The 25400-nt window shown below is 34.1% G+C and overlaps 1 protein-coding gene across 4 annotated transcripts; it reads right to left on the bottom strand.

The window, feature by feature from the left end:
• Positions 1–1682: 1682 nt before the first annotated feature.
• C28H18orf54 (chromosome 28 C18orf54 homolog) lies at positions 1683–25318 on the bottom strand. 4 transcript variants are annotated; one of them, XM_010997192.3, is made up of 9 exons: positions 25134–25318; positions 24447–24542; positions 22522–22850; positions 20360–21145; positions 19878–20028; positions 16981–17083; positions 12307–12438; positions 10272–10342; positions 1683–6556 (listed from the first exon to the last, which is right to left on the bottom strand). In XM_010997192.3, exons 3-9 carry the CDS (start codon positions 22802–22804, stop codon positions 6484–6486), a joined length of 1599 nt encoding a protein of 532 aa, XP_010995494.1. In that variant the 5' UTR covers positions 22805–22850; positions 24447–24542; positions 25134–25318; the 3' UTR covers positions 1683–6483. The 4 variants fall into 4 exon arrangements, with proteins under 4 accessions (XP_010995494.1, XP_064336423.1, XP_064336424.1 ...); XM_064480353.1 differs by lacking the exon at positions 22522–22850 and having other exon boundaries at positions 1684–6556; positions 25134–25316; XM_064480354.1 differs by lacking the exons at positions 24447–24542; positions 25134–25318 and having other exon boundaries at positions 1684–6556; positions 20360–21096; positions 22522–22589.
• Positions 25319–25400: the final 82 nt, after the last annotated feature.

Below are 25400 nucleotides of genomic sequence, written 5' to 3'. Positions count from 1 at the left end.
AGACAGAGGTATGTTTGTAGTTACTTGATAACGGCAAGGCTGTGCAGCTCAGTCAGAGAGCAAATGGAGTGGTACGAAAGGTCTGGCTTTGGGGGGTGAGGGAAGAGGTGTTGGCACATCACATAGCGTCTTTTAGGCCAGGGTAGGAATTTCACAATCACTCTGAGATGGGAAGCCACTGGGAATTCTGAGAAGAGGTGCAACATCATTAGACATGTTTTAAAAGGATAATTCTTGCTATAATGTGGACACACAAGGGTAGAATCAGCCTTATGTCTTATTCCTAGTGCCTCCCTCAACTAGATGAATTACCATATTAGCAGCTAGTGTCGACTGAGATCACATGTGCCAAGCATATCACTTAATCCTTGAAACAAAACTGCAAAATAGCTATTACAAATAGAAGGGAAATTTTAAATAGTCTCAGGCAAGGTCAAATAGCTTGTTCACAGCAAAGAGGTAATAAATGGCGGAATCATAAAACAAATCTGCCTGATATTAAAGCGCGGATTTCTTCCACTACAGCATGCAACATACACTTCCAAGTCAATAAATTTTGGATCAGATCTTTTTAACAATTTAAGTCTTTGCACATCTTACTCTCTGCCTAGAGTACATACCCTTCCATCCACAATTTCTTTGATGGCAAACTTGTTCATTTTTCTAGATCAACTCAAACATTCCCTCCTGAGTGAAATCATTCCTGATTCTTCCGGCCACTTGGCTGTTCCATCGTCTGCACCTTAATAGCAGTGGCTCCATCATTTCTCAGAAACAACACTTACCTGGTGGTAGTGGCACTGTGTCCATCTATACATTTCCACCATGGAGTTCCTCATGATAGTCGTATGTTATTTGTCATCATCTCTCTCACCCCTACTACCTTCTCCTCCATCCACCTCCACATGGAGCCAAGTAAGTGCTGGTTGAATGGAATTATAAATTACCAAAGAATCACGTGTACATTCTTTATGCATCCACTCTGTGCATCTTGGGCATCTGGAGCCAAAATTTTTTTTAATGAAAAAAACTCACCAAAAAAAAGATAATATAAGGTGATAAATGTATTAATAAGATGAAGGCTATCTTTTCACAAAATGTGTATATCAAATCATCATGATACACACTTTAAAAATCTTACAATTTTGCCAATTATACCTCAGCAAAGCTGGAAAAATTACGGATGGCAATAAGAAAAAAAGTAAATGGATGTTAACTAGACGTATACACAAATGTCAAATCATTATGTTGATTTGAAATTAATATGTCAATCACATCTCAATATAAAAAATAATAAAGTGCATGTGCTAAGAGTTCTGCTGTTAAGTAGGGCTCTGGGTCATTTCTACAATACAAGCTCTTAAACACCAAAACAGGGAAAGCTAAACAGCATTCAAAAAAAAGTGAGACAATTATGAACATAAAACTTTGCCCAAAAAATGTAGAAACTGGAAACAGCCTGAAAGATGGAATGTTACTTTTGTTGGTTTCAATATTAGGAAGACTGAAAGCATTAGGAAGACATGCCTTGCATGTGAAAGGCAAAAGCAGGAAACCATATTCAGTATCTTGTAGTAACCTATGGTGAAGAATATGAGAACGAATGTATGTGTGTTCCTATGTGACTGAAGAAGTATGCTGTACACCAGAAATTGACACAACATTGTAAACTGACAGTACTTCAGTAAAAATATACCGAACATTAAAAAAAAATTTTAATATATACAGAAGACATGGAAAAACAAACCATGGCATAACTGAAGCAATATGCTACAAAACAAAGCATTCCAATTGCAGGAAAAGCTCAATTTCCAGAACCATTCAGATAAAAGTTATGTGGCCACCATGACGAAAAACAATTGAAGGAATGCACTCTACTCCTATTTCTGATATTCTGATTTTCATTCATATGACTCCAGAATATTTATAATAGTCTCAGATTTCTAGTTCAGAACTGTTTTCTTTTACAAAATTATCAAATTAATTAATTTTGAAAATATTGGTCCAAAGTTTCTTTAGATTTTCTAAATGACTTGACATTTTTGCTATTTCACCTTTATGCCAGGTTCTTGGCTTGGACAGGCTACGTGGTATACTGCAAAACAGGGAGGTCAGAGGTAGACAGGTGAAGCATTTATTATTTCCCTTATGTTTTCTCCCACAAAAACCTTTGTAGAACCTGATGAGTTTCTGTGCCAGCCATCAATTTAGTCTCTCAGCTCCAAATTCACCCTGAAGGGGCTCAGCTGCTGTTTTCTGGCAGCTCCACCATCAGTAAACAAGGTGGGTATGAAGATATCCAGTGGTTGTCTGCCACAGTCGCAGTCCCAGAATGTATGGTTCTCCTTGATGACCTCACAGACCTGGCCCAGGCTGGTGATCACCTCTGACCTTTCCAATACAAACACCTTATGCTCTAGGTGTCCTGCCAGCACTGTCCAGCATGCAGACGGATCCCTCACTCCCTCTACAGGCCCACACACCCACTCACCAGCTGCAGCTTCCCTGAACCTTGGACCGTGGATTCCTGCTGGCCTAGTTACTAAAAACTAAATCTGGTCCAGGCAAGCCAGTAAACTTCTTTGCCATCCAGTGGGCTGCAGCCACACCTTCAACAAGTTCTGATCCCAAATCTTAGATCCCTCTTACAAGTTTGAACTTCTGTGGATACTCTCCCTTAGCTCTGGGGTACCAGAGAGTTCTCCTGTATCTTTTATCCCTTTTGTCATAGTTAAAACTTTTTTATATTATGCTTCCCTTGTTTAAAATCATGATGTGGTTTCTGTTTCTAGACTGGACCCCGCATGATATACTTTCCCATGAAGCCAGGCTCAAAAAAGCAACACAATGAAAACCATCCAATGAAAGTTTCCCTAGACTTAGTCTTAGATCTGTAAAATAGCTCATGTATCTGGTGCAAAATATACAAAAACTCAAAAAATATTAAAGTTTTGGGGGCTCAAGAGGTTAGAAAGCTTACAGCCAAATCATCCAAAGTACACAAATGTTGCCCCACTTGATAAACAGTATCATCAGAAAATAAATAACTCTCCCAAAATAGGTTTAATTTACCTCATTTTTAAAAAGACTTGCAGGATATCACAATAAATAAAGGATGTTTCTCCCATCTTGAGCTTATGACCTTATACAGACTTTTGAATTATCAATTAACACTTTTAAGTTTACATGTTTCTAGTTATACATCGTAATGTAAGAGACACTATCAAGGAGACAAAACAAAATCAATCATCTAATTTTTTTGAGACACTTTCTCCCCGAGAGAAACAATGTGCTACAAGAGGCATATCCAAAACATAAAACAAGAAATGTAACAGCTAAACAAATGGTGGGAGAAGGAAAAAGGAGAGCCAAACTTCCAGAGTCTGGAAGGTTAGAATGTTTGGAAAAGGAAGTATAAACTCTGTCAGAGATTTAAAGAAATAGCAGAGTAAGTTTTAGATAACCAGAATGAAAGAAAACAGAGTGTTTCACGTACAGGAAATAATATGCACAAAGGTGAGAATATACATAGAAAGTTTGGGAGAATATGAGTAAAGCAATTTAGCTACAGCAAACTTGCTGAAATAAATCAGTAAGATTACAGTGGTGGTGTGTACAAGTGTCTTGCAAAAACTAATCAGGCTGTCTTCGGGGGTATGGACTGAAAATGAAGGGAAGAACGTTTATGGTTGAAATAGGTATCAGTTAAGGTAATAAAGTTACTACACTGTGAGAAAAGTTATTACACAGACAGATCTGGTCTAGGGTATGGACAAAGTAGAATAAACTGGGAGGGTAAAAAGCTAAGATGTTGTTGTTGTTGTTGTTGTTGTTGTTGTTGTTGTTGTTGTTGTTGTTGTTGTTGTTGTTGTTGTACAAAAAAGGAAAATGACCTTAGCCGCAGATGAATTTTGTCCCCCTTCATGCTACTTGTTTTTTGGCAAGTTTACTTCTTGAGGGTACTACCAAAGAGGTTTTAAGACATAGTGAAAGGTGGGACAGGAAAAAAAGGATACAAATTCAAATCTATAAGTGATGCCATATATTCAAAAAACAGGAGGAAAAAAGAAATCTTGTCATGATTTATCTTCAGGCAACATTTTGGTAAACCACATACAATTTAACAAGACATTATCCCAAACATTAAATACAAAATACCCACCAAAAACCACACTTACAAATTTCAAAAACAAATAATATAACTAGAGAGACAAATAACTGAAGACAGAGTTTCTCAATTTGGTCAGAAATTTCTACAGAGCGGATATAAACTGTCCCAGAAAAAAAAAGTAGAGTTACTGATAGTAAAGAACATTTTCACACATTCATCACTTTCATCCCTAGATCTCAAATAATTTCTGGAATTATGTTTGTCAAATTTTTTTCATACCCAATTAAAAATTTGAAATGTCTCATTAAATATTTCTATTTAACATTTTTCAATATACCTAAATGAAAAAAAAAAAAGTTTGATGAAATTTTATATTTGCAATGCTATTTCTTAAATCTAATTGTTCTCATTATCTGCTCTATAAATTCCCAACTCAGCAAGTCTCAATACTGTTGCTTCCTTTTTTGTCTCTGGAAGTCTCAAAATAAAAAATACTGAAATATTTCAAATGTAGCTAAGTAAATCAATACCTTAAAGAATTAATTAAACATTTATCATTTCCATTTTTCTTAGCTGAATCTCCTATATATTTCTTTGAGGCTGGAGTTAATCATTCAGATAAAGTTCATTTCCCTTCTTGCTAAAAGACTTAAACTTCCATATTTAATACAAAGGAAAAATACTTAGGGGTCAGTATAATCAAGTTCCTTAAAAAATTTATATTAACAAAACTGTGTAACAAAGCTTTATAACAGGCTGACCTTATATAGTACTGGAGATATGTTCTTGCAAATGAGAGCCTTAACCAAGTCAGTGCTATTCAGTCATTACAGCATAATCCCTTTGGAGATGCTTTCTAGGTATACTAAATACATTACGTCTGATCAACATATAATATGTAATTATCTGATGCCTTTGTCTTCTCTGCCTTTAGAATTTGTCTAATACTGGATTTCACTGGAACAGGATTAAAATCTATCTGCATTTTAGACAACCACACTTTAATCGTCAAAGTAATGCCTTGTTGGACTGTATGCAAACTATTTGTCGTGAAGCAGAAGACCATAATCAGAAAATAGAATGTTGGTGGCAAAAACACCTCCACAGAATAAACAAAACAAACGTATTAGCAAGTGATTCTCAAACCGGGCAAAAAGAATCGTACAGTGACTCTGACTCACCAAGCTGGGAAAAGAAAACAGACAGGATTCATTCTACAGCCTTCGACAGGTAAGTTCTATAACCAGGGTCTTATATAATGCTTTAAATTGGGAGGGAAAATTATGTACTTAGAAATCCTTTCTGACAGTAAAGCTACTTAGCAAAAATGCTGCCATTTGGTAGTATATACATATACCGATATTCTTTAACTGCATCAGGCTTCACCATGTCTCGCGACTTACTCATTTTTGTTAGTAAAGATGCTTCCTGCTTATTAGAAGCTAACTTGTTAAAAACTGCAAAATTACAGAGCTCTGTTTGGTTCCAGCTTGTGACAAACCTCAAAGACTACAGATAGCTTTCAAGAAGGTTCAGCAATTACAAAATAGCTTTAAAATAGAGAGAGGTGCTTTCTGACTTTCCATACTCATTTTAAGTTATCAAATTTCATAAAGCAAACAGTTCCTATCTCATAGTTTTTACTAGTTTCAGCTAACCTCAAAACTTAAATCTGAAAATAATGTAATATCAAAATAATTAAATTCTCAAATATCCCTCATCAAAATATTTTGTAAACTCAAGTATCATCAAGATCACTTCTTACAGTGATTCAAAGCAATTAAATGAGGTTTTCTTGAATTTCACAATATGAAACATTCCTTTTAGCACTGCATCAATTAACATGACTTGCAAATACAACATATTCTTAAATGTCTGCTTTATGAAACTTAAAAGGAACACATTTCCATATGATACATGGTAACAATTCTGATATCCCTGTAAGCTCCTTAAAAGTGGATGCTAACTTTATCAAAGTCTATTTAAGAGATTTTGGACAGAAACCAGGAAAAATTTCTTAATGATCCAGAACCAGACAATAAAGTGATAAGGATGCTGAAGGTTAAGTTCACATAAGCTTCAAGAACGGAAATCACCCCCTTGAGACATTAGACATTTGATGATAGCCTGAAGACCAAAGTTAGATCAGGACACACAGTGTGGGTCCTGCCAGTTCACATTCTGGTATTTTGCCACAAAATGAGGATAGGCCACAAAATTTATGGACATTTTCAAGTTTGCTTTTTAAAAAAATGTTGGAACTAATCACAGAATAACATACGGCTTAAAATTATTTTGTCAGGTTAAGCATAGGAAAAAATACATTTTCGTTTTGTGGTGATTATTTATTGGTTAGACTTTTATTTTCCTCTTCACATTTTCGGTGACTGTCTCCCACTGGTATCATCAACCAGGTCTCTCAGGCGAGATAAATGGTGCAAAGCCCTTCATTAAAAGGTATAAAACACATTATAAACCAATATTAAGGACTGAACAGGCAATGCAGACAGCAAGAAATGGTGATAACATCGTTTATTAACTTCAAAATTAGTAAGAAAAATAAATTTATAGAATATTCATATGACATAACTGGCCAACTATTAGGCAACTCTAAGTCTAGCTGTTTATCCACCAAATAGTGAGGTCTCACTGGTAACCCAGACATCAATGCTTTCTAATATTCCCTTTCTTCAACTGTTTGCTGATAGACAAGTGAAAGTTAAGTAAAAGACCACACCATGGTTTAATGTTTTTATTCAAGCTATGAAAAAGGACTTTACACTAATATATGTTTTTATAAAATGAATTTCAACTTACCTGTATTTTAAATGTATTGTCTTATTTTAAACACAATAAAAAGCAGCATATATTAGTAATTAGAAATTCATTTTAATGTTTTCATAGTTAATTCAACATAACTGGTTTCCTTTATAATCCTACATAGTATATTTTATGCATTTAAAAAACGATATCAGGTAGAAAGGAGAGAAGGGGAGGGGAAGGGGGTGGTATGATGGGAAGGAATTTTAAAAAGCTAAGCAGAAATGCAAAATCTTCAGTCCCCCCCACCTCAACTACACAATCAGTTGGCAGTTTCTTTCATTTAACCTCTTCCTGTCCTACTGAGAATAAAACAATCAATCTGCTTAGAGAAAATGTTATCAAAAGTGATTGCTATTTCAAAGATAAGTATAGGGAGCAGGGAAGGATAAAACTGTAGAAGGAAATTATTCTTGATTTTCTTCTCTAAAAAAGTGAAAAAGCAACTATTGGGGAAAACATCAACTTAAGGGTTACGTTAAAACACTGAGTAGTCATTCACCTTAAAAACTAGAATTTAAAAATTCATTTTTTATTGTGACAATGTATCTATTGATAACCTTAAAAACTGATCAACCCACAGAAACTCAGTAACACTGATTATGTGATGGCAATTTAGCTATATTTCAATTTCCTCATTGGTATCTTTCATTTGTTTTCTATTAGTACTACTATACTGGCTATTCTCTTAAACACTATGTTTACCGGCCTATATTCAGCCTAGTATCCAGCAAGAACTGAATGAATGAAAGACTTTTCAGAACAACTTGCCTATCACTTCTTAGATTGAAGCAAAGTATGAGTGCACTAGAACAAAGAGAAATCTTTGCTTTAGGGTCATGTTTTACAAGTCCAAGAGCTAATTCTGTCTATTCCTCATATAGAATGAAGACTAGAAAATTGAGCAGGATGAGATATGAGAAATAAGACAACTTTTCAGCTATCATTAAGTTTGGTCTTCAGCATGACATTTAGCATTGAGAATTACAAAAGCTTACACATTCATCTCCAAATTGTATGTAAGACAACATATCCCAAAGCCAAAAACAAATTATTTTTGGATGGCTACAGACTCTGCAATGAAAAATTTAATATGTAAATGCATAAGACAAAGCTGAGTAGTACAGGGATACAAAACAATTACAGCTGTGATTCCTACTAAAAGCAAAATCCCTCTAGAAAAACATTTCAAGCTGCTATCATTCATTTATACTTCAGATCCAGAGTCTTTCTCAGTTATTTCTAATGGGAGAACATAAGAAAAATGAGTGTCCAAGAGAGTAAATAGAGCCCATCCTAAGATCTCGGAGTTTCCTAAGGCTAATGAAAGATATTTTAAAACTGGTTAGCAACCCAAACTGTTAAAAACAAAAGTAATTATTTAAAGAACGAGGAGAAACATAATAGGACTTACCCTAGGAAAAGTCATTAAAGCACCCAAGGTACAAGCTGTAACTTCTGAAGGAGTCTACTTAATATTTGAAAATATGAAAAGATGACCATAACCCTAACCAGAACATTTTGCAGTCTAGAAAGAATTCTGAGACTGAATTAATTTTAAATTGTCCTTAAAGCAGTCAATCTAAAGACTGAGTGGGAAAAAAATGTATTAACATGCTTTTGTAAGTCTAAACTTACTTCATAACAGTACAAGTGCTTTACGGATAATATTTTTGAAATGTAAAGTAAAAGCCAAATTAAGAATGCTTCAGCTAATCCAACAGAATCAACAGCTAAAAGCCATCTAACAAAACATGAATCTTACTCTCTAAAAATGGCATTCTTTATGTAAGCAAGATTACTGATTGTCCAAGCTAGAAAAAAGTTACTATTAAAAAGTTATAGAAAATGATATAAACACCTACAGTCAGTATCAATTTTTCTGGTCATTTAATGACTTACGGCCCAGGCTTCATTTTCACCAAGAAAAACATCCTCCAGAAAACACGTTTAAGTCTGTGACACAAGTTCAGTATCAGTGCTTTTAAAAACCACAGAAAGCTTGAGGTCATCTACTTTAAATTTTAAAACAGAGCGAGGTTTCTATCCTAGATAATCAATTGAGGCATTGCACCTAGTCTCAAAGGCTAATGCACCACTATCATTAACGAGAGGTGTGCTAGGTACACAGGCTACAGAATCACACTGCCTGGTTTGAATCCCAGTGCTATGTTTTACTAGCTATGTAACCTTGGGCAAGCTACCTTACTACTTGATTTTTATTACCTGATCCGTAATATGAAGATAATACCAGTACTTTCCTCACAGGGTTGGGAAGAGCATATGAATTACATACAAAAGCACTCAGAACATAAGCTACTTGGTAAATGTCCAATAAATGTTAGTTATTGTATCATTATTCACAGAATCCTACTAGATATGAAATGCTATACCCAAGCACTACGGCAAGCTACAAAGAAATAACTATTATTTCTACCAGAACACTACAAATTAAGTAGAGGGGAGAAAAATCATACCTATATATATACTTTTTAAACTATGAAAACAAAGGAGACATATATAAATATGTATCATGACAATTAGAGTTTACATGTCTAGTGTTTCACTTTTCCCCCACTTCTTTAGATAAGAGAATCCTAAGCAAATTCTGAAAGGACAAAAGGTTGACAGTATTTTAGTCCCACTTACAGCCAAGTAAAATGGTGTTACAAAGCAAAAAATTTTAATCTTAGCATTTCTCAAGCTCAGTAGTCCATCTTTTGTGGGAACTTCATATTTATACAACCAAACTCATAAAATAAATACTCTTCTCTTCTGCCAATATCATGACTATAAGAAAGATCTGTATTCTTCCCAACTTTTTTATTCAAGATAATGTAACTAAAAAAAAAAGTAGATTAACACCTTAAGGCATTTAGACCTATCTTTATACTCAGGACATTATATCCATTTTAGATTTCTGTGGAGAGATGTCAAATAATAATACATTTATGATTATTATATTTCTTCTAAAGGGAATATATGAAGACACATTTCACAAACAAGTTGTTCTTCCAGGATATCCACACCAATACAGCAGTATCTCAAATTGTTAGTATTACTCAGAAATGAAAAGAGAATTTCTCTAGGCCATTCACATCTATTATGTTTTAGGTGTCCAAGGTTATCTTATTAAGTCCTAAGAACATTTTACGTAGAAAATAACACAAGTTTTAGGAAAAACCTCAGGATTAAACAATATGCTCCAAGAAGCTTAAATATGCCTAGAATATCTATTCTTATAACTACTTAATTCATCCTGTAACTTTCTGATTTCAAAGAGACAGCTAAAATGGATTTGTATCCATAACACATCCAGAAATTAAGAGAGAACACTTACTTTTGAAGTGACTTAGTAATCGGAACCATACTTTCCTTCAATTGTAATTTAGAGAAATCATCTTCTGATACCTATTATTAAAACACCAAATATAACAACATAGTAAAAATATTACATAATTATAAGCTTAAATACTATTTAATACGTGATTAATAAGAACCTTAAAAAATATTGTCTGCATTTCCAAGGGAATAATTATAGCAAATAACTTTCAGTAAAGCATTAAATAATATACTTTTTTTTATTCTAAAAATACTACAGCTACAACTTAGAGTCACCTTTCAGCTGTCCTAAAGTATGCTTCTAAATGTTTGCTCAATAAAAATCAAATCTCGGCTTGAAATCATGACTTTACTGAATAAGGTTATATCTCAAGAATGTTTAAAAGAAGATGGAGAAGGAGGATGGATTATACTCAACATGAATGTTATGATCATTACACTGTATAGAGAAAAATTAAGAAATACAACTTAAGTGAGTAGGCTGTGACAGTCCCAAGAGCTGATCGACTCATTTGTAGTGAAAACTGAATTTCATAAGGATCTACTGAATAACAAAACAAACAATAACAATAAAAACATTCATTAAGTGTTTGCCAGGTATCAGGTTTCTACCAGGTGTCATGCACTATAATAAGTACTTCTACAATTTGTCTCAATTTGTCTTCTCAACAATCTCATGTCAGAGAAGAAGAAACTGAAACTAAAGAGATTAAGTAATCTATACAAATACTGCACTTGCTAGTAAGTGGCAGAATTAGAATTCACTATCAGACTTGGGAAAACATACATTATGTTTATAAACACTATACTACTGTGAGGAAAATTCAACCCCTAGGGAATAGCAGCCCAAAGCAGAAACAGATTCCCAAATTCCTAGGAAATATACAAAAACACAATGGTTTTAAAATAAAACTTTATATAACTGTATTAAGAAGAGTCAATAAACACATGATGACAAAATTAAATTTTAGATGACAAAGGTAATGTGGAGAAGTTTATTGCTGAAAGGTTTTCCAGGCCACCCCCAATATGAATACAAGAAGCTAGACTATACTGAGTAATTTCATAAAACATTAAAAAGTAACTCTTACAATCCTTTCATAATATAGCTGGAATGTCATCATATACAAATAAGATGTTAATCCAGCAGTCCCACTTCTGGGTACATATCCAGAGGGAACTTTTAATTTGAAAAGATACACGTACCCCAATGTTCACAGCAGCACTATATACAATAGCCAAGACTTGGAAGCAACCTAAATGTCCATCGACAGATGACTGTAAAAAGAAGTTGAGGTATATTTATACAATGGAACACTACTCAGACATAAAAAAGAAAAATAATGCCATTTGCAGCAACATGGATGGACCTAGAGATCGTCATTCTAAGTGAAGTAAGCCAGAAACTGAAAGAAAAATACCGTATCAGTCATATGTGGAATCTAAGAAAAAAGAAAAAGAAAAAAACAGAAACAGACTCACAGTCATAGTAAACAATCTTATCGTTACTGGGAAAAGAGGGTGGGAAGGGATAAATTTGGGAGTCTCAGATTTACAAATGTTAGCCACTATGTGTAAAAATAGATTTAAAAAAAGTTTCTTCCATATAGCACAGGGAACTATGTCCAATATCTTGTAATAACTTTAATGAAAAAAAATATGAAATGAATATATGTATGTATATGCATGAGTGGGACATTGTGCTGTACACCAGAAACTGACACATTGCAACTGACTGTACTTCAATAAAAATAAATAAAAAATAAATAAATAAAGATGTTGTATTTATAACCATAAACTTAACAGAACAATCCATTCAAGGGTACACAACTGAAGAAATCTAATACTACTAAATTTGAATTACTTTCCCAAAAAGAGAATAACAGTATAACTCTACAACATGTGTTATATTACCATGCTTATTAACATAAAACTAAAGGTTACACTAAAAAAGATCAAGAAAGAAATCTTATCTTTCACAGATCTCAATTTACATTTGCAGATTTCAATTCATAAATTAAGTTCATGCTTACTTGTTTAACTTCTCCTTTTGATTCTGTGATTTTATTCTGATTAAAACTTTCTTGCACTGCTTGAAGATTAAATAACATTTGTTTCAGAGCTTCAACAGGACCATGATGTTTCCCCCCAGAAAGGGTACAGCTCTAAAGTTAAAATAAATGAGTGATGAACCATCCAAATTCAGAAGTGGAAAAGTTATATCTTGTATTATTTTCCCACAGTAGAAAATCAATGCAAAAATCCAAACAATACATGTCGATAAAGTGCTTTAAAAAATCAAAATTTTAACTCATCAACCTCCCCTTACCCAGTTCCTAGATGGAGTCACTTAAAGACAGTCATTATTAACAATTTGGCATATCCTTTCTAGTCCTTGCTCTTTTAAAATTAATAGTACATGGTGGGGAGAGTACAGCTTAGTGGCAGAGTATGTGCTTAGCATGCACTAAGTCCTGGGTTCAATCCTCAGTACCGCCATTAAATAAATAAACCTAATCACCCACCCACTAAAAATTTTTTAAAGTGAGCACAATTTTTAAACATTAACAGTACATGTTTACATTTGCAATTAATTCATTTAGTATATTTCAAAGCATAGATTTTTAGAACTGAAAGGTCCTCAAAGAGTAGGTAAGCCAACATGCTCCTTCCAAGTGTGTAATGAAATCAGTTATCAGCTGGGCAAGGACTAGAATTTCAAATACAGTATTTTCTGCACACTTTTAAATGTTTTCACACAAAGAATACCAGTTTTTCACCTCTTTATGGACATTCCTTGCTATCTAAAAAACATTCATACCTCGATTATCACTGATCTTACCTGCATCCAAAGAAGGCAACAGCACTTAACCATAAAAGGTGGTCAGTTAAGAGAATCTGTACAGGGTATTTTTAAACTTCTTTTTAAAAATCTTATCTTTATTTTTACATATTTCAAGTGAATTGCTGTGTCCTGATAACTATCCACAAGGTGGCAAATAGGCCTCTTAAGATGTCTATAATTTAACATATTCAGCATAGACAGTATAATATATACAAAGTTAAGCACAATGGCTAAAAAGATTTTAAAGACACTCAAGAGTAGGGTATAAGAAAGAAAAAATAAGGTGTGTGAATGTAAAATGGTGCAGCCACTGTGGAAAACAGTATGGCAACTCCTCAAATAACCAGAATTACCATATGATCCTACAACTCCCCTCCTGGTTATACACCCAAAAGCAGCAAAAGCAGAGATTTAAGCAGGTATCTGTACACCTATGTTCATAGCAGCATTATTCATAATAGCAAAAAGGTAGAAGAAACCTAAGTGTCCATCAACAGATAACTGGATAAACAAAACATGATACATACAATATTGTGTTATTCAATCTAGGAAAGGAAGGAAATTTTGAAAGATGGATACAACAAACCCTGTGGTATGACTGGAATCAGAAATATCAGTATGAACTCATGATTTTATACCTACATATAAAATATACATATATAGACATAGAAATATGTATGTGTGCATGTGTGGGTTAGTAAACATTTATGCTTCCTAAATCTGCCTGCTGAGAAAGTCTAGAATAAATATTATAAACTATAGTTTATTTATATATTATAAGATATATTATAAAAATTATAAAATAAACAAAAAATGTAAGTAAATAAGTAAATAAACAAAACTCAGTAGCCATAAGCACACCGAGTGTCTAGATCTTAGTTTCTAAACACTATTTTCCAATAAAAAGAAGCATGGTTCCTCAGAAAGGTGCTCAGAAAAGGACAGGGACATGTCAAAAGGACACAGGAGTCAACCTGAAGGAACTCTTTATGACCTAAACTGGAATAATTTAAACAACAAAATGAGTAACAATATTTGATTATAAACCTAGAATAAAAATATCCACGAGTCTCTTTTGACATAAATATAATTTATATTTATAAAAAATAAATGAGGTAGAAGGAACTATTCATTACACAAGAATTTAAATTAATGCAGAAGACAAAATCCACCAACAGATACAAAAATTAGTGGATGAAAGTTTTGAGACTGCTTACATAGTCTCAAAATATTTCCCATAAAATATTTATTAATTATAAGTGGAAATCATAATTTTACTAAAGAGAAAGCCAGCAGGCACCAAACATTCAAGACTAACATCACAAGTATTAATGTTATTATAATTTTATATTTTATACAGCATTGTGTTAATATATTGCTAATGGGCTGAATGTTTGTGTTCTCCTAAAATTCAAATGTTGAAGCCTAATCCCAATGTGATGGTATTTGGAGGAGAGCCTTTGTGAGATAATTCGGTCATGAAGGTGGAGTTCTCATGAATGAGATTAGCGCCCTTACAAGGAGAGACACCAAAGGCTTGCTTCCTCTTTGCTCTCTGCCACATGAGGATACGAGAAGATGGCCATTTGCAAACTAGAAACAAGATCTCACCATCTGGACTTCTTAGACTCCACAACTGTGAGAAATAAATGTATGCTGTTTAAGCCATTTGATGGCGTATGGCATATTTATTATAACAGCCCCACCTAAGACACAAATCAATATTATTAATAATAACAATATATCATGAACCTTCCGATACGATGCACTGAGGAAGGCACAGCATGATTTCTGTTGCATTCTTGCCAAAAGTTCATAACCTCTTTCTAATCATCATGAGAAAACTTCAGATAAACCCAATTAAGGATCATAAAAAAAAAAAAAAAAAACCAACTGACCAGTAACTCCTCAAAAGTGTCAAGGTCAATGCAGGACAAGGAAAGACTGAGGAACTGCCACAGACTAAAGGAGATTAAGGAGACCTGACAACTAAATGCAGCGTTGGATTCCGCATTGGATCCTGGAACAGGACATTGGTAGAAAAACTAGTGAAATCAGAATGAGGTCTGTAGTTTAGGAAACAGTATTGTGTCTATGTGATCATTATACTATGATATATGAGATGTCAGCATTAGGGAAGCTGGGGGAAAGGTGACAGGAACTATCTGTATTATTTTTGCAATTTTCTGTACATCTAAAATTATTTAAAAGTAAAATACACCGTGGTGGTGAGAGTTTCTGTATGGACAGGAGAAAAGGGATCAGTTAGTGTTAAACAGTCATCCACCTCAAACTTTATAAAAACTTCTGCAAATCTGTTCCTCTACCAGTGCTCCTTGCCTACATAAACAGCACCACTCAGTCCTTTTGTTGCTTGGCTCAAACATCTTGGAATTATCCTTCAAATCCATTCTATCTCCATCCTACCAGGTCTATCTTCAAAATACATCCCAACACTAACTACTTCTGACCACCTCCAATGCACTCACCCTAACCCAAGCCTTCATATTTATAATCCCTATCCTCAAAGATTGCAAAAGCCTCCTAACTGGGTCCGCTGCTCCTTCTCCAGCTCTTTTCAAGCCTATGTTCCAAACAGCTGCCATTTTGTATTTCAAATGTAAATCTGATCATTTCATTCCTCCAAAGTCTTCCAGTGACTTCTCATCTCACTTAAATAAAACGAAAAATCTTCATTGCATTGCTTACATAGCTACATGACCTGATCCTCGTTACCTCTCTGTCTTATCTCTTAATTACTCTTCCTTGCTCACTCTGACTGAGCTACAATGACTGGACTTTGATATTCCTTAAACATGTCAAACACATTTCTGCCCGGGGTTTCTGCACTTACTATTCCTTCTACATGTAGTTATTTCCTGATTGTACACGGATTATTCATTCATTTTAGGTTTTGGCTCAAGTATCAGCTCACTAGAGAGGCCATTCTTAACTACTCTAGCTAAACTGTACACTCATTTCTCTATCCCAATTAATTTTTCTTCATTACATTCATAGGACTCCCTTATATAGTACACATTGTATTTTTGCTTAGCTTATCTTTCTAACTTGGAAAAAAAAAATCCAAATGGCAAGGATTCTTCTCTCTTATTCAGTATTAGGAATATAGTTCCTAGAAAAGTAAGTACTTGGTACAAAAATATTTGATAGTTAAGCTTCACTTACACAGCATTGCTGTAGTATTTTATATAGAGCTCTAAGGTTGGACATATTTTAACAGCCTCTACTTTCTCCAATAAATTTCACTTAAGGAAAAGATATATTTTATTAAAACTTTCATGGAATTTTTGTTTTGGGTGTTCAATCTCTCAAATATTCCAGATGTTAAGATCCCAAAAGTATATTTCAATATTTAACAGTCATGGCTTATATTTCTAAATCATATTATATATCCTTCCTTATGTGCATATATACACATTTACACTTTATTTTAGGGCTACTTGCAAGATGCACATATGCTGATTTTGTAAAACTGGATAATAATTCTATTTTAAATTATAAACATGTATAATTGCATCTTAGGAACACAACTCAAAATAAGCAACCTCTCTATGGGAAAATATAATTTACCCCATAAGGATCTGTCATGTGTCTTCCAGAAAAAAAAAAATTGTAATGACAATTTAGGCTCCCTGTAGAGTTCAATTCCAAGTCCCTCTACTTTAGAATACTAAAATAAAATTATCAATAATTCTAGGAGTGATGGTTTTATGGATTTGTGGTGGGGAAGAAGGGATCTGGGTCATTTTTTTTGTTTTACAGTACCTAAATAACTTAGAAATGTCTATATATTAGTAATAAATCTTCTTTTAATTAATTAAAATGATTTAACTTCACCCACCTGATTATCATTGTTTAAAAAGTCTTCAAGGAACTCTTTAGGATATTTTGCCCTTGAAGTTTGTTGAGGATTATCATCAGCGTTAACAGGAACAGGAGATTTGCTAAATAGGATTTAAGGATACAGGACAGCAACTAAGTTCCCAATTTATAAAAATTAGACAGTATATAACTGATGGTTATCACTTAAATAAAAGTGGTCAACATGAAATAAACATTACAGACACAATTCATATTGATACTGCTTGGTAATTTCTTCATCTTCTCCCTAAACTGCTAACAGAATCCAACCTCCCCTATCTCCTTGCTTCTCCTTTAAAGCTTTAAGAAAAAAGATAAAGACACTGAAGACATTAGTCTTGAACTAAACAAAAAAGCCTTCAAATATAAACATCCTCCAAAAGCTCACTTGTTTGAAATAAGCAGTACATTTTACCAATTAAACATTGTTAGTTACTTAATGATAACACCCAAAACCCCCACACGTATATAAGCATTTCTACTGATGCTAATTACATGCTCTTCTACATCAAGGCAACAGACTTCTCTTCCAGAACTGGCACTCACATAGAGGACAGATTAAAGTGAGAGAAGAATCAAATGAAATTTGAAATAAAAATTCTTGAGTTCAGATCCCAATCCCACTTGCCATATGACTTCACATAGCTCATCTTAACTTTAGTTTCTACATTTGTAGTCCCACTTATCTCACAGAAGTATTGCATAAATTAACTCTATGTGCCTGGTCTATGTTTAATAGAAGCTCAATAAATAACAGTTTCTTGATGTTCAAGGGGAAGGCAAGGACATCCCCAGGAAAAGTAAAAATTTTCCAAAACCAAATTCTATCAGTCACTGAGAATAAATTCATTCTCTCTTATTTACACAACAATGTAAGATGTGTTTCTAACTCAAGTACTCAGATATCTAAGAACCCTCTTACATTTAAATGGCATAATGCTAATTTTTTTCTCAATACTTAGCAGCACTTCATTATTGACTCATTTGATTTGTAATTTACTATGAACCTTTTCTGATTCTCAAGTAGTCTTTTCTCCCATTCTTTACCAAAGGAACTTGTACATCATCCAAAAGGCATTTATATGATTAAAGAAGATGGATGCTGGATACAGAGGTATTTATTATACTATTCTTCTACTTTTGTATTTGTTTGAAATATTCCATTACAAAAGGTTAAACAAGGGACAGGTATAGCCCAGTGCTAGTAGAGCGTGCGCTTTGCATGCCCGAGGTCCTGGGTTCAACCTCCATTAAAATGAATGAATAAAGAAATCTAATTATCTCCCCTCATAGAAAAATACAAAACAAAAAAAAAAAGAAGTTAAACCAAAAAAAACCCAATTACTCAGTTGTGGTTATTTTATCTTTTAGCACACAATCTTAAGTACTTCCTAGTTAATTTTGTTTTTGATGACAGAATGATAATAATTTGTCAATATCACACTGAAGTCAGGCCTATTTCTTTTTCTCATACCATCATTAAATTTATATAAAACATACTCATCATAACATGAATTCAATCTTCCAAAAATCACCTACTGTATATAAGATACTAGGTCAAACCATTGATAATAATAATTATACAGGTCAGAAATTACAGTATCCAGTTATAAGATACATTAAGTGTATTAAAAAATTTTACTCTTAATTTAAGCATCTCTGATATTATTTTGGTTCAATTTAAAAGCAAAGTATTGTAGCTATGGGACTTTACAAATACAGATATCAACTGGTAAGAAAATAAGAAATTAGTAAATATGAAGGATAAGAGAAGTTTAAGAATTAAGTGAGCTAATTATTAATTTGAGTTTTTCTTTTTTTTTTTTAAGATCTTATTGAACCAACAATTGAGAAATGAAGCCAAAACAAACAAAAAATATTCTGGATGATCATCAACACCATTACAAGTTACAAGAGAGCATCATAAGTCAGAAACTGTCCTAAGTACCTTATATGTATTTTCTAATCAATTGAATCCTCACAACCCCTAAGTACAAGAACTTATACAAAGTAGAATTAATTTGTACAAAGTATCAGCAAGGAAGTGACAGAGCAAAGATTCCAAATTAGAATTAAAGTCAATGTCTACATTCAAAAAAATAAGATGTTTAACTGAGAAGTAATTAAAAAACAGATCCCGGAATTAATAGGCTCTGTCTATAACAGAATGAAAGTTTAGACAACGGAAGATAATAAATTATCAGAACCTAAGGCAGGATGTAGGGTTACCAAAGATGCATTTCTGATGAATACAGAGGTAATAATATCACTAAGGAAAAAAGCTTTCCTACCTAAACTCCCGATTCTTACTCTACATGCACACACATGACTAGGTAAATGCTTTTTAAATTATTCAGAGAAACTATGTCATAGAAAAGACAGGCACACAAACAAAAACAATCTTAGGAACTACAAATATTTACTATACAAGAAAAGGTACCATCATTTATGGAAAATAATGACTTACGGAAAATAAAAACGTAAATAAAAAAATGAATACATCTAATGTGTAGAGAATATAGAGGGAGTAAAAAAAGAAAGTCACAAGAATTCCATAGCCTTCTCAATCTGCAAAATAGTTGCTTTTGGTTCTAATTCTTCATAGTAAATATATATCAATATTTTATAGTGCAACAAAAGAACCATGTAACAAAGACAGAAGTTATATAAAGAACCTAAAGTTAAACATTACATCATCTTGCGGTAACAAGTGAAAAATGCAATTGAAAGCAAGCAACACTGAAAGCTATGTTCTATAGAATTACCATGTTATTATCATTGTTAATTATCATTAAGTCATTTAAAAGATAAATCAGATGTTCACATGACATTCTTCATTTGGAAAACTAAACAGTTTTTCCATTGTAACTTACTTACAAAGTAACAGGAATATTTTCCCATGATCTTTCTGCTTCAAGTTTATCTAATGAACAAGGACTGTCATCCTTTTTCATAGACTTCGGTAATTCTTCAGTACAATCCTCTAGATTTCTCTTGGCCTTCAGGATAAGCAATTCAATTCTGTCACCTAATTTAAAAGATAACATTAATTCTTTAAGAAAAGAAAGAAATGCAAAGCACGGCAAAATCTCACAAAGGCAACAAGAATTCAGATAATTTGCAATATACAAATATCTAACACAGAAAGCTTTGTTTACATGTGACATCTGTTGTGACACAAAGAAAAAAAAAACATTTTCTAGTCACAAAATGCTACATAAGAGACTGTAAGAGTTCAAAACAGATACATCACTTGATCATTACATCGAGAATATAACATAAAAGCTCCTAGATGTCAGGTCAAATTTACAGCAGTTTCTTTTGGTTCTTAAAAACAAAACAGAAAACAAAACAATTACCACTGAATGGCTTTTTGGATCCTGGGAGAAGTGGATTCTCACACTGGCATTGGCTATGTTTTGAATCACATTTATATTCATTAACTAATCCTTTATCATCACTCAAGGAATTTGAAATGTTTGAGGGTTCAAAAGAATATTCAAAACCATCTAATTTATTCATTAGCCGAGAAGTTCTTTGTGCCTGGTAACTATGTCTAGGGGAACACTGATCTTCTTTAAGTATTTTATAAATCCTTTGACCATTTGTATCAGGTAGCAAGTCTTGATTGTAGAGCCAGACTGGGTATTTGAAATCAGGTATACTAGTTATCCCTGAAACATCAAGGTCAGATTTCTGGCTTGTGAGCCACCTTGGGTAATTCTTTTCAAGATTGTGTTCTGAACTGTCCCTAAAAGATGATTTCTTGGAAAAAGATAAAGATGGTACAGAAATGCATTTATGAGCCTTATTCACAAGTTTTGGGTTTTTTAGCCTACCACATTGCTTTCCATTTATATTTGTGTATACAACTGGAGTAACTATGTTATCCTTGCCCATGAGAGCAGAGGATTCTTGAAAATTTTGATTCTTTTCAGTGACAGATGAACTCAGTCTTCCAATGCGTTTCTTGTTTTTCTTGCTACTTCGGTGACGTGATCCAACATAAGTGAAAGAAAATGATCCATCTGCTGGGAGTTTTAATAGTTCATCAGTTGTTAGGCTAATGGAGTCCATGTCATTAATAGTCTGTTCTCTATAGGGTAAGGACAAGGAGTTTTTTTTGTCATCAACATTTTCAAAAGCTGAAAAACAAAGCATAGTTCTGTTTATCTCCCTATATCACATACAAAAATACTTCATTAATTCAACAGTAAATGAATTAAGAATTTAAGAATGGTGTTTGCTGCTTTCCCTTTATCTTCACTAGAGCTTTGAATAAACGTATAAAAGGTATAGGTTGATGAAACAGGATGTGCCCTTCAAATCTCTTCAATTTAACTAATTCCTACACTTTTCTCTCAAAAAGTGAAATTTCTCCTAAATTTTCATATGTTCTTTAACATTTTTCATCTTTTCTTCAACTTTTTTCTAGATATACCCGATGCACTAATAACATTCACATTAATATTAGTCACTTAACACTGGCTGCAACATAAGAAAAAAACATGTCATTAAACTAGATGGAAAAATAATTTGCTTTCTTGCCTACTAACCTTGCAATAACATTAGCACACAGAGAACAGCTGTTCAAATTCTCCTCTTGTGGAATATATTGCCCACATCCTTCTAAGAATAGTATGTAAACTCGTTCCACACTAGAGGCCATTCTGTAAGCACTCAGTAAAGTGTTAACTGGGTTATTAACAAATGCATTTTTGAAACTTGTCTTCATGGAAACCTTATCACGGAAAAACTGTTAACATCTTATGAATATCACTGTCCCACAGAAAACAGATCAGGAAGACTGATACAGCCCTAATCCATCAATTGGAATTGATCAAATATACATTCTGAAAGACTGAGATTTGTTTAAAGTCCTTAAGCTAATTAATGAAAGTTAGAACCACCTAGTCAATGGTCTTTCCGTTACACTATAATAGAATTGCTTAATGGTTTAGGATACGCCACCTGCTAGTATTAGTTACATTCATCAGCTTCCTATCCTCCAAGGTCAAAAGAGGCTCTTAAATAAAATTTAAAAAATAAGGACACAAATGAACTACTTAACTCAGATGACTGATTTCTTGAATATGTATAAGCACAATCTGACTGTCCTTTATGACTGGATTATCGCATTCTGTTGATTCTTATTTTGTGGTTGGCTATATTCCTTTGATAACTTTGTAAGCTTAAAAAGCTAAAGCTCTAATCTGTTCTTAGAAACAATGATCAATACACATATATAAACTAAAAAAAATGTGCAATATATTGTATATGTGTATTTACATGCAATATAATGTATATTTGCAAACTGTAAAAATTCTACCTAATAAAACTAGAAAAGAGGATCTTAGCTGAAAAATTCTTGAGAACTAGAAAATTATACAATCATTTAAGAAATATATCCAGATTTCAATATTATAAAAGTCATTTTTACCACAAAAGAACAAGGCTGCCACACAACTCTCAATATGCTTTAAATCAGTAGGCAAAAAGAATATAAAGAATAAAAGCATACCATGGTTTGGTTTATAAATATAGTTGGAGAATTCTGGCATATTGGCAGAATATTTATCAATGTTAATCTTTCCAGTGCTTGCACCAGGATACATTTGGCTTAGGTCAAAATCATCAATATAGGCCTGTAGAGCCTGAGATGCAGAACTGTACAGTTTATCCTTATACTGAAAAGAGCCATCAGAGTTAGATGAATTACTACCACTCAGGCTGCAGCTTGCTAACAGAGAAGATACTGAAGATTCCCGAGAACAAACTCTGTGTTTTGTACTTGATCTTGCCATGGCTTCCTCAAAATGGGTTATTTCTATTCATTTCTCTTAAAAACAACTGTAATACAAGAGCAAAAGGTTCCAATTAAAAGGAGTAATTGCCTTGTCATACACAGAGAAATTATTAAACATGTAAACTTTTATAACCTTCTTTAGAGAATAAAATTCATTATAAATTATTTTTAGGTAAAGCACATAATAGATTTTCTATTTTAATTATTCTGAATTCCTTCATCTTTGATTTAGAAAACATTTATTGAGCATCTACTAGGTACCAGGAATTGTGTATACAAAAATTATCTTAGACTATGCATAGGAAGTACCAAAGGAAGAGTACTCACTTTTTTTTAAGTCCTAAAAACCACTGGTGTACAGTCTTATGCTGATGTGGTCTATGACATCACAATACCTAATATTCCCCTATACAAAATATTTTTCAATTCATAAGCCTACTAGCATGCACTGTACATAGCAGGTAATGGATAAATTTTTTAAAGCATCAAATGATGTGATGGAAACATAAAGGAAAAATGGAGAATATACACTCAACGTTTTAAATGCCAATATGTAACTTTGGCCAACTTCTTCCCCTAAAAGATTTGAGAAAACAAATTTACAATATTTACCTATAGAGAAATAAACTACAAGTCTTAAGATAAAATAAGCTACTAAAATAACACTGCTAATAATCATTTTCTGACATACATTTTTTGTACTCTCCTCACTATTTTCAATTCTTACGTAAAACAGATTCAGCCCATCTAAAAATTTGGAAATTGCCTTAATGTATTCATCTGTTTTTCCATTAAAATTGAGAGAATTCCTGTCTACTTTAATATAGCAACAATAGGATCTGTATTTGAAAACCTAAGAAATAATAGAATAAACAGGCACTACTTCAGTAAATAATACGACGTTCTTTTAAAATTAAATCAATGATTTCTGAAGTAAAAATGGAAGATTAGTGTCTAGGACTTAATACATGTTGTGAGGTAAAATTAGTATGTTTAATTTGGGCTATGATGTTTAAGTTATAACTGTCAAATTTGACTTTAAAAATATTGAGAACGTTTTCCGTTTAAGAAGAAAAGACAGTAAAGTAAATGTCAGAGCTGACAGCAGTCAGTGGAAGCAGCAGCAGACCATAGGATAATGGTTATTTAGCCTGACTTCCCTGACTGCTGTGACACTACTGGTATACCTCTGAAGCAGGGCTGGACTAAGTCAGCTTTGCCCCCTCCTCACTCCTCTCGCTAATGACTTTAAATTTTCTCAAGTAAATATTGTTTGGATAATAAAATTGACCAAAAGTTTCCTCCCTTATTCAAACACAGTATGGGTTACCGATTTTATTTTTTTATTTCACAAAATCTTAAAAACAAAAACAACACCCTAAAAGGGAAAGCTGCTGGATTACAGTTCTCAGTAAATGGGCAATAACATTTAGTTTAATTCACAGGAGACAAAAAGAAAATCCACAATTGAATTTTTATTGTTTAAAGTTCCCTAAAATACACAAAAGTAGAAAGAATAGTTGAATAAACTATGCACTCATCATCCGGCTTCAATTACCAATACACCCAAACATCTGAGCCACCTACTTCTCCCCACTTCCGCCACAGAATTATTTGGAAGCAAATTCCACGTATCTTACCATTTCTTCCGTAAACACTTCCGTTTGTATCTCCAAAAGAAAATCCATTATTCCGACGAAAAGAATGTTAAACGAGTGGCCTGAGATTTCTATTACCTTTGATGCAAAAACAGAATGCTCAGCGTTAAATAACCCACGGGAATAGCTCACAGGAAATTAAGAACAACTCTTAGAAATAACAGCTCTGTGACTTATGTTATGAAACTTAACATGTGTTTGCTCCGCAGTAAAAAGACAAGAATTAATGGCCCTAGAAAGCGAAGATCGCTGGCGCCCCTGCAGCAGAGCATCTTCGGGTTCAAAGCCTCGGCCCGGAACTAGGAAACACCTGCCACGGGGATTCCAGCACCCGGGGGAGGTCACAGCCTCAGGCTTCTCACACACCACGTGTGAGGCAGCAGGAGTGGGTGCAGCCGTGGGTGAGCAGTTTTTCCGAGGCGACGGCTCCTAAAGCCCAAGATCCTCCCTCCCCGCCCGCTTCTATCGCCGAAAGTGCCCTGAGGTCCACATCGGGTCCCCATTCGTTCCGTACCGCGACCCTCCCCCTAAAGTTGTCCCCTTTCCACGGGGACCCAGAGGGAGATGCTTTCTTCCTCCCTCCCTCCATACTTCCCTTAGCACTCCCCTCGGGCTGTCAGAGGATGGGGCGTCCCCCGAAAATACACCCCCTCTTGGGGCCGAACTCACCGATGAAGGCCCGAAAAGAGAGAAAAATGCACGTCCACAGCTCTCCACCGAAAGCCTTGGCCTGTCACCAGACGGGAGACGCGACAAAGCATCCTCGACCCGGACGCCGCTCCGCCTCAGGCCCCACTCGCTCGCAGCTTCCTCCGCCGTCACAGCTGAGCGCTACGCCCGCGCTCGCTTTCAAACTGACCCAACATGGCGCTGGCTTGCGGTGCGCATGCGTGGCGCGAGGGGGCTGCTGGGCGAGGGGCGGGGTCGGAGGGGACG

The sequence above is a fragment of the Camelus dromedarius genome, chromosome 28 (assembly GCF_036321535.1).
Source record: "Camelus dromedarius isolate mCamDro1 chromosome 28, mCamDro1.pat, whole genome shotgun sequence".
NCBI classification, from domain to species: domain Eukaryota; kingdom Metazoa; phylum Chordata; class Mammalia; order Artiodactyla; family Camelidae; genus Camelus; species Camelus dromedarius.
The sequence above is the reverse complement of the archived record's forward strand: the minus strand, read 5'-3'. Positions and strand labels throughout refer to the sequence as shown.

Bases quoted from the DNA above. Each gene is read 5' to 3' on its own strand.
- C28H18orf54 (XM_010997192.3), bottom strand. From the start codon at position 22,804: ATGGCAAGATCAAGTACAAAACACAGAGTTTGTTCTCGGGAATCTTCA. The intron at 17,084-19,877 runs GTAAGTAAGTTA...AATCCTATTTAG, and splicing joins GAAAATATTCCTGTTACTTT to CAAATCTCCTGTTCCTGTTA. The intron at 6,557-10,271 runs GTAAGTGTTCTC...CTTTTAATGAAG, and splicing joins ATTACTAAGTCACTTCAAAA to GGCTTTGCACCATTTATCTC.